Below are 10,812 nucleotides of genomic sequence, written 5' to 3' on the forward strand. Positions count from 1 at the left end.
CAATTGTGGTGTGGGCGTGGACGTGACAACAGAACAAATACTTAACATTTGTTACTGAACAAAACATAGTTGCCTGCGCACATCTGTTATTATTCATTTATGTTCCATTTAATCTTCCAGCAAGCTCTGCAGCAAGAGCCACATTCAGATTCAGGTGTATGGATAGACATTATCTAGGGATCTGACAATTTCAGAACAGTACAGTTATGTAGAAGCAGAATTAATTTGTGTTCCAAAACTTTTACAAATTGTTTACAACTCACTGCTCAATAATTATATGAATTTTAACAGCAAATAAATATCAAATCGTATCAAACGTTAGCAATCCATTAAGTCTTTCAAACTAGTCCTCCAAAATATGTACTCCATTTTAAGTGAACAGTGAACATTTCCCACTTTGCCATTTAATCACGAACAGCTCATTCGCTTTCCGAGCAAACCACAGGCTTTTACTGAAAATTAGAAAGTAATTCATATACTCACTTTCAAATTGACCAGCAATTTTTCTTGTAAACAAATGTCAGCCAAAACAATATGAAAAGACTATATTTCCTAGAAACATTTGGAATTCAGTATTATACAGATTAACATTTTTCTAAAGTTTTTTTTTCCTTTTTTTTTTGCCTGCATATTGAAATATCATGACAATGCTTTACAGGGACTGACTGTTTAATCTTCTTTAAAAGAATATAGGAGGTTTTTAGCTTTTTCCTGCCATTTGAGAGCACTTTCCATGGGTGTCAATCCCTCCTGCATCACAGAAAAAAAATCTGTCAGTTGTGTCTTTTGTAATGTTAAAGAGCAAGTAGAGGGAATATTAATTTTTGCAAGTTAGTACATAATAAACATGTTTTGCAAATTTTTGGTCCACTTACACAGTTCCTGACTTTAAGGTTTGCCCCATGGATCAATAATAGTTTGATCAGTTTGAATCTGTTGATTCTCACAGCGTCATGCAGGGGTGTGTCTCCCTCCTGTATAAACAGATAAATATATATAATATATATTTCTTAAATGCTAGATAGATAGATAGACAGATAGATAGATAGATAGATAGAACAAGTTTTATCAAAAAAAGGTCATTTATTCAGAAAATTCATTAAAGAATTCCTTACTCTGTCCCTTGCATTGATGTCTGCACCACAGTGAATGAGATGTTCAGCACACTCATAATGTCCAGTTCTTACTGCAACATGTAGGGGAGTACTGCACAACTGAAAATTCCAGGTTTGTTATCAGCATCATTTTCTCTACAAGTGTAAACGATAAATAAATTTAAAAAAAAAAAAATGCTTTTCTCATACTTTGTCCCTTGCTTCAATCTTTCCCCCATGGTTGAGCAGTATCTCCAAGGCTGGCAGAGAGCCTCCACGACAGGCCCAGTGTACAGCTGTGGAATCCAGCTGTATAGAAAAAGAGACCAGTTACTCTTCATCACCATGGCACCAAAGTAAAACATTTGTCATTTTAAAGACTTGATCAGATTCACTTCTAGCATGTTTTCTAGATACTTTATCTTTGTTCTCAGTCAAAGCCCCAGCTTCCAATAGTCTCTTCACCAGCTCCACGTGGCCCTCTGAGCACGCTCTGTGTAGTGCTGTCCGGTTAAACTAATGAAAATAAGGAATGTAGTTGTCCCTTTCATTTACCTTCAATGTTCCAGCAATAAATAGATCCTCGTTAATTGGGTATTCTTTACTCACATGATCACAGACATTAAGATCGCCACCATCAGCCAGGTACTTCTCTATTACTGACATTTTGTTATCTACAGCTGCTTTCAGGAACATAGTTTCATCCACCACATCAGGCTGCAGAAGAGGAAAAAAATGTGTAAAATACTATGTAATTTTTCAATTTTTCTGATAGTTTGAAAATGAATGGTCAGTTTTAAAATATTTTGATAGATATGAAGACTTACAAGGGTTTCAGGTTCAATTCCTTTTTTGGGGGCTAGTGCTCTAATCACCCTCCTTCGTTTTTTCAGTTTCAGAATATTGTGAAGATCCTCCACTGTCTCCAACTTGAGTCGGCCCTGTTTGTCTATCTGCAAGAGCAGTATTTCTTATAAGTAGTTCTTAAACTCCTTAGATTTGCAGTCTTTTCAATGGTAAACATAATATTGTAAAATTAAAATAGGGATGGCTGGTAGCATATTGATTAGAGCTACTACTGTCTTTGGACCCAAAGGTTGCAGCTTGAATTTCTACCTCTGGCTGTAGTACCCTTGAGCAAGGTGTAGTACCTAAATGACTCCAATAAAATTGCCTGGCTGTATAAATGGGTAAATAATTGTAAGCACCTTAACACTGTAAGTTGCTCTGTGACATAGTGTCAGCTAAATGAATGAATTATAAAGTGGATGCTTTTCCTGCATATATTCTGATCTGGTATAGTTTTGTACAACATGTCTTACGTTTAATGCTATATTGTCAGTGTCATGCAAAACAATGTCAGAGACAGGGGTGATGGTCAGATCTTCAGGACATCTCTGTCCATCTTGTTTTTCATTCCTGATGGCTGCCTCATATTCTCCTGGTGCAAAGTGCTCTTGTAGGTGCACAGTGGACTCATCACTGTCAAATTTCTTGGCAGTTACCTTAAACAAGTGAAAGGATTGTGTTATTTCTACCTTCTCCAACACTTAATACAGTTTGTTTAATACAACTTGATGAAAACAGGAATTCAGTAATAAGAATTCGCTAGTATAACTATCTGTCTTTCTGCTGCCAAATCTGCTTAAACATTGAAAAACCTAAAAGAGATGCTTTCAGATTCTAAACTGGAAAACAGATACCTCTCTGGAATTTGGCCTCTCATCAACAATTAAGTGTCTTAAGGTTTCATAATCAATGTTCATCTTTTAAGTTGTGAAGATTACAAGCAATAAACACCTATAAATATATATTTTTAATGTACTGGATTGAGAAAGGACAAACTAAATTAAAAACTCAGGTGTTATTAAAAAGCTGTATATAGGTTTAACAGTAACTAGTTTCATGAAAATATCCTTTTACTGTTTTTTTTTTTAACCTAACATCAGAAATTGTGTCTTGCCACTAATATTTTCACTTTGTCTAGGTATTCTTAGAGGTAAAAGTTATTTTATTCCACCTCTACTAAACATTTAATTTTAACCAGTTGTAGTTGTCATAGTGTGAATTATTCAATACATCAGTAGTACCACATTTCTTCAACAACCAGTATGTACTATTATATTAGAACCCTTGTATAATGTGTCCTACTATAGTCATTAAAACTTGTTAAATTATTTAAAATATACAGCGTTCCTTTAAAGAATTCCATTTTAACCAATTCCATTTAACATCTGAACACCTACCAGGTCTTCAACAAGGAGTAGTCCCATAGCTGTCTGTTTTGTATTGCAGTCCTTTACATGTACTTTAGATGTGCAGTTGGAAGTCTTCTGTACTTCTCCAGCACAGCATAATTTATATCTGTCTCTGGTTGTTAGAGAATGAGATCATGCTCCAACTCAGGCAAACAGATGCCTGTGCAACTGATCAAGAAACCCTGACATGCTGTGTATGATGTCACCAGAGGCTGTCTGAAAAATACATTCTTGTGTGAAAGATGCCATCAAACATGCCCTGTAATGGTGATATTAATCATGGTGAAGTCTGCCTTGAGCTGCCATTCAAACTGTGTCATCATACTGGGAATGCAAGGCTTCTTCCATCTCCCTATGCTTACCAGGAGCATTTGACACCATGTGCTGACACATGGTGCAGCTGTCAATAGACCGCAAGGGTTTGACAGAAAGAGCACTGTGACAAATCATCAGAGCAACTAGCTAAAATAGTAACAGTTATCACCCTTACTATTCTATTAATTACTGGCAACAAGCTGTTTCCCTTCTAGATTTTTGCCAGATGGGAGTGAATCCATCTTTATATTTCATCTGTTTTCTTGGTTTGATTTTCTGGTACAGGAGTACACAAATTAAATCATTACTGCTGGTAAATATATTTTTATGAAGCCAATAATAAATCTGATGTGCTTACAACTCAAATGGAAAGCTAAAACATTCCACTGGTGCCTGCTAAAATAAATATGGATTGCACAATGAACTATAAAACAGATGTAAAGTGGTGTATAAAGTTTGAAGTTTGTTGAACAAAATTTTTTTTTTTCCATACATCTTATGACATTATGTTTAAAACATTTATTTCTCTACTGTTATTAGGTACTTTGTAACTTTTCATGAAATAAAAAATAGTCAATATGTAGCAAAGATGATGCAAAACTCTTTAAATTGATACCTGTTTAAAAATAGCATGGGTTTTGCTTTCATAATTAGGTTTATAGGTATAAAAGCATAGTCATTTTGCACTTCATTGGGCTGACAGGTTATCTGAAATGTCAGTCAGGGTACATTTCTAAATTGTTTGAGAGTGGCGTTTTATGTCTTCAGAAATATTGAGCAAACTTTTTTCCTTCTGATAAATTATGAAAAATTAAGATTATCATCATGTCTGAATGAAAAGTAAATTAAGAAAGCTGTTTAGAAAAATGTCAGAGCCACTGCCAATAAATGCCAGTGAAAATGTTTACCAGTACAGTGAAAATAAGATAAATCAGCCTAATACATTTTGGATATCTGACACAGATTTTGAAACAGTTCTCATGGTGAAAAGGTCAGAAATGCAAGAAAAGCATATAAGCAATAATAATTGTTTATAGGTGGAATGGCAGTTTGGTGGATAGTGCTGTGACTAAACAATTTTTGCTAATTTGTGTAATAGAAATATTTTGCTGTTCAGAAGATATTTTAAATTGTGTTCAAAAGAACCCAGTTTATATGCCCCAGCGGCCTTGTTGAATTACTGCTTTTGCAGCATGATCATAAGATCATGACAATTTCTAAACATAGGCATACAGCTATTGCTGGAGCCAGTCATTTATCTGAGCAGCAACAATAACATAATAATAGTAATGTTAGCAATTAAAAATACTATGGTGCGCAGCACCGTGGGTTTGGACAGGGCGAAGAAGGACATGGAGGCAGCGTTCACAATAAACAATTTATTTAAACAACAGCACCAGAGAAATAATGCTCTAGGTCCAAGAGCCCCGCACCCGCACCCGCACCCGCACCCGCACCCGCACCCGCACCCGCACCCGCACCCGCACCCGCACCCGCACCCGCACCCAGCTTCGCCAGTCTGCCCGGCACCCCAAGCTCTCTCTTAAGACATGCAGAAAAACGGTCACCCCATCATTTTCCCCCTAAGTGCCCCCAGTGGTTACACACGTTCATTTCACATTATCCCCCATAATGCAACTTATTTACACAAAACATCTTCCCTTCTTAATACTAGAAACGTGGGTCGTTATATAGCCCCCCATCAAAAAGAAGAGCAGCGGCTCTGCTGCTGCCTGCCCCACTAGTGTCCCAATGTCTGGCGTTGTTCTCACGCGCCTCCGGTCGGAGCGCAGGTCCCGGATGCTCAGTGCTGGGGGTCGGGGTGAGGACACTTGCAGCAGCCCGCCATGGCAGTGCGCTCAGGGGTCGAGGCGGCCATCCTCGTCCCCGTCCACTCGGCCTCAGTCCCAGTACGGCTCCTTCACTTGCACGTGGCGTGTCCCAAACATGGCGGCGCCCACATGGCTTCCGCCGACTGCCTTGCGCTCCCCGCAGCTCACCGGCTTCTGTGGGACCTTCGCGCCGGCACTCCACAGCCGCTCCGCACTGCCCCAGCTCCATTGTCGGGGGCGAACACCGCTCTCGTGCCCCCGTCATCTCGCTGTGCACCTTGCTGCTTGGCCATCTTCCGGCGGAGGACCTGGCAAAGCCCCCTGCTTGCCGCTCATGCCTCCACCGATTCGCCTCCCACCGAGCCCGCCGCGATGCTCGTAGTCTCGGCTGCTTTTCGCTGCTTTTTGTGGCGTTCAGCCCACCACACCGCTTCAGCTTTAAAATGCTCGCTGGAGTTGCAGGCAGGCTGGACGCTTCCTCCACAGGCGAAATCGTGCCGGTGGGTTTGCTCACCTCCGTTACGGAGCCGTGCCTGTCCACAGACAAGGTGCACTGCTCCGCGTTGTCGAGCACGTTGTCCAACCTGCCCAGGAAAGCGGCACTCACTGCAGGGCGACTTTCCTCAGCCCCAGCGCTTGATGGCGCTTCGCTGCCTCTTCCTGCTACTCCTACCATGGGCGCAGGGAGACCCCACTCCACCTGCTCACCCGTCTTCAGCGGCATCTCGCAGCTCTTCTCTGCCATCTTCATCACACAGCGTGCGCTTCCCCGGAGTCCCACTGGACACCCGTGCTCCGCCACTGCTCCTCCGCCTAGACCTCCACACTCACAGGTGCTTCTTCTGCCGGATATCCTTCTTCCTTCCCGCTGGCACTCGGTGTCACGCTACTTTCCCTGTCTTTGCACGCGATGCTCAGCTGCTCCCTGATCCCGCCTCTAATCATCCTGCCTCATCTTACTTCTGATAATGTGGTGTGCAGCACCAGGGGTTTTTAATGGGATGAGGAAGGACACAGAGGCAGCCTCCATGACAAACAATTTATCAGAACAGCACCAAAGAAATAACACTCTTTGCCTGAGAACCTCATTTCCATCAAAAGCTGCATCATAAGCTGCATACTACCCTCTACCTAGTTCTTCTACGCCCTTTCTCCACCCCCTGGAGAATCACCCCATCATTTTCCCCCTAAGTGCCCCCAGTGGTTACACATGCTCATTTCACATTATCCCCCATAATGCAACTTATTTACACAAAACATCTTCTCCTCTAAATACCAGTAACGCGGGTCGCTACAATACAGTAGCCTAGGTAATTTCACTTGTCACCTGTCTGAGTTGTGATAAAAAGTGGAGAAGAATGTAGATTAGAAGAAAAATGTGGCTATGTAAGTCTTTTTCAATATTTCACCTCCAAAAGAGCTTAATATCTCTGCGTGAGTTTACTTATATACTCATCCAGTCCATTTCAGTCCTGTGCTATATATGTCACTGCTGTCTTTTGTCATTGTGATTGGGGCCCTCTATTACATGTTCTACATGAAAGGAGGATTAGGCTCATGTGTGGTATATGCAGACAGTGACACACCAACAATGACACATGAACAGATGAAAATGGTGAATCCCAGTGACATATGCATGGTTTTAATTTCAGTCAGATGTACCCCTTAGGCTGCAGGATAAAAGATTAACACTGAACATTAACAACTGGGGTGAGACTAGTGTTGAGGGAAAGGTGTTATGAGGGGCATCCCTAAATATGAGAGATATTTGAAGACCAATTAAGGACAGAAAAAAAAGCAATGAAATGTAACAAAGTGTAAATACACTTTTAATAATTATTTATGAACTTTGGATAGTACTCAGTAATTTGTATGTGAAATAAATATACCAAATTCTCTATTTATGCCTAATATTTAAGAAACAGCAGGGGGTGCGGTGGTGCAGTGGGTTGGACCACAGTCCTGCTCTCCGGTGGGTCTGGGGTTCGAATCCTGCTTGGGGTGCCTTGTGGCGGACTGGCGTCCCGTCCTGGGTGTGTCCCCTCCCCCTTCGGCCTTACGCCTTGTGTTGCCGGGTAGGCTCCGTGACCCCGTAAGGGACAAGCGGTTCTAAAAATGTGTGTGTGTGTGTGTGTGTGTGTATTTAAGAAACTGCAGTTAAGTACATAATGAGTAATTGACTTTTTACAAACAAATTAAATATCCTGGAATACTGAAAAGATTTATTTGAAGTCAGCTCCTTAATCCAAAAACATATTTTGCTCTCAAATTAATTTCCAGCAACATAATTTTCCATAGCTGCCCTTTGAATGACTTTCTTTCTCTCCTGTAGAGGGTCTATGTGACAAACCTGGCATATTTTAATACAATAAAAAATATAAGTAATATGAAATGCTCAGGGGGGTGCGGTGGCGCAGTGGGTTGGACCACAGTCCTGCTCTCCGGTGGGTCTGGAGTTCGAGTCCCGCTTGGGGTGCCTTGCGACGGACTGGCGTCCCATCCTGGGTGTGTCCCCTCCCCCTCCGGCCTTACGCCCTGTGTTGCTGGGTAGGCTCCGGTTCCCCGCGACCCCGTATGGGACAAGCGGTTCTGAAAAATGGGGGGTGCGGTGGCGCAGTGGGTTGAACCACAGTCCTGCTCTCCAGTGGGTCTGGGGTTCGAGTCCCGCTTGGGGTGCCTTGTGACGGACTGGCGTCCTGTCCTGGGTGTGTCCCCTCCCCCTCCGGCCTTACGCCCTGTGTTGCCGGGTAGGCTCCGGTTCCCTGTGACCCCGTATGGGACACGCGGTTCTGAAAATGTGTGTGTGTGTGTGTGTGTATGTTAGTAATGTTACATTGTATTACACTTTTTATTACAGATTTGTAAATATATCAGTTTCTGGTCATTTGGCTTACATATAGTATTAACTTTGTACCAAAAAAATTAAATATTAACATCATGTCTGAGACTGTCATCATGTCTTTTCAGATGCAACCAGTCTCTAGTTATTATGCTGACTGTTCATTGAGAAGATTAAAACCTGTTATGCTTTTTTTCTTTAAAACAGAATGGGCTATGCCAGCATGCAAAATGATGAGGCTCATTTGCACAATTTTAGTGCATCCATTGATATTGCAATGCAAGCTCAAAATTATGATTTAGAAAATGTAACAGCATGTTTATGCAGAACAGATCTGGATTACTCTGGCAAGTTTTGTCGTCAGACTAATTAAAAAATACACATATTTACTAAAATGTAAAACCAAACCACAAACACCATGACGTTGTACTGAGAACAAATTAATCCATTCATCCATCAGAAACATCAATATCTTCTTGCACAAATTGGGTCACAGTGGTCTGGAGCCTATCCCACAAGTTTAGGGGTGAGCTACACACACACGCAGACACACACTGGCTGAAACCGCTTGTCCCAAGCGGGGTTGGCAGCAAGCTAGAGCCTACCTCGGGAACACAGGGCGCAAGGCTAGAGGGGGAGGGGACACACCCTGGGTGGGACACCACTCTGTCACAAGACACCCCAAGCAAAACTTGAATCCCAGACCTGTGAGAGAGCAGGACCTGGTCAAGCCCACTGAGCCACCATGCCCCCACACCCCCCTGCTAGGGGGTGAACCACTGAATACTATTGATAGGATGTCAGTACAAATGAATTCTAAATGAATAAAGATAAAGAAAAGAAAACCTCAACTTTAAGTATAGAGATCACTAACATAAGTGATTAAAAGGAAATAGGTCTCAAATTACTTCTGGACAGTTTGGTTTGGTTTGTGAAGCAGACATCTGCATGGAATCGAGTATTGGTTGTTCACTGGGTATCTGAAAGAATTTTAACATAAATATTTCAATCTCAAGCTGACAGTCTGAAGGTAGATGGACAAGATTTCAAAATATTGTTTTGTTCTACAGTAACTAATTTCACAAAAGAGAAGTTCACTTGTAAGACATAAACTTCAACTAAACGGAATGAAGTGCAATGTGAATCTCTGTTTATGTTTGTGACCATAAATAAATTCTTGATTACACATTTTAAAATGATTTCCTGGGAGGTACAACCAAATTGTGATTTTTATTTATGTGGCATATGTCATCACAGCTGCCATAGTGAAATTATATCTGACTTTCAGCTGTGTTGAACATTCTCCATAACAGCCTCAGTCTGGTAACAAATTTCAGGAACACTTGATGTTTAAAAACCAAACTGGACTTCATATAACACAAAGCAAATGGTAGAAATTATTCATATATTCATGTAAATACAATAATGGACATCATAAATATTACAGAGTAAGTGGCAAATTATTTTTGAAAGATTACAGAATAAACTTAAAATGTTTAATTTTATTAATAAAATGTATTCATGTTCACCCCTTCAAAACAATGCAGAATTCATGCTCAGTCTTCAGGCTAGATGGGTTTGGGAAAAGGGCTCTTTATTAAATGCATACATATCTACAATAGAAATCTTGACAAAGATGCATCAGACAGTACAAGACAGGCTTCTGAACACTTGAGACTTTTCGAGGCAACTAAGCTTCCTCACTCCCCACAATGGTTAGGGGATCCTCTGCTGAACCCCCCAGTGACAAACAGAGCATCAGTAACACTAACACCAACTAGTTGCATTAGTTTACATCAGCCCCCCTCAGCACCGATAGGATGTAGAATTTTTTTGATTTGGAGACTTATGCAATTTTAGATGGAAAACAGGACAAGTGGATTGAGCTGAAAGGCATTATATTCAGAGAACTCAGAGTCAGAATACATAATAAAGGGTCCAATAATCAGGTAGGTCAACGTTATTTTTATTATTTGTGTGATAAGTCTGGATTTTAGATACCATTAGTCACCCAAGAACTGAAGGTATTGTATGTGTACAGGCTCAGGACATTTAACATTTTGTGCCTGGACACCAGTTCACTTTGAAAAGGGGGATATTGCACTGATTGAACTTCTGTAAACAAGCCAAAATAAACATATATGCATAATATATATATAATTGATCTTTCTTTTCAAAAGATGGGAGCCTGCCAGTCTGTGATTAAAAATATCACCACAAACAAGAATTCCTTCAGGGACAGATGACGGAATGGAATTACTGTACCCTTTTTTGTATTGAGAAGCGCTATCATGACTCCCCAAGTCAAAATCAGGTGTAGTTGAAGCCATGCTCACAACTAAACTTTGAGCAAAGCAACATTAAAAATACATAATATACCTAAACTACTAAAAACATGTATTGATATCTCTATTAAAATTAATGTAATTAATCATATTTGAACACTGAAAACATCACAATGCCTTTAACAAATG

The 10,812-nt window shown here is 40.7% G+C and overlaps 1 protein-coding gene across 1 annotated transcript; it reads right to left on the reverse strand.

The window, feature by feature from the left end:
* Positions 1-628: 628 nt before the first annotated feature.
* LOC108932819 (ankyrin repeat domain-containing protein 1-like) lies at positions 629-3,502 on the reverse strand. Its single transcript, XM_018749411.2, has 9 exons — positions 3,341-3,502; positions 2,417-2,599; positions 1,922-2,047; positions 1,704-1,811; positions 1,512-1,610; positions 1,305-1,403; positions 1,116-1,214; positions 876-974; positions 629-750 (listed from the first exon to the last, which is right to left on the reverse strand). The coding sequence occupies exons 1-9, from the start codon at positions 3,365-3,367 to the stop codon at positions 670-672; spliced, it is 921 nt and encodes a 306-aa protein (XP_018604927.1). The 5' UTR covers positions 3,368-3,502; the 3' UTR covers positions 629-669.
* Positions 3,503-10,812: the final 7,310 nt, after the last annotated feature.

The sequence above is a fragment of the Scleropages formosus genome, chromosome 4 (assembly GCF_900964775.1).
Source record: "Scleropages formosus chromosome 4, fSclFor1.1, whole genome shotgun sequence".
NCBI classification, from domain to species: Eukaryota; Metazoa; Chordata; class Actinopteri; order Osteoglossiformes; family Osteoglossidae; genus Scleropages; species Scleropages formosus.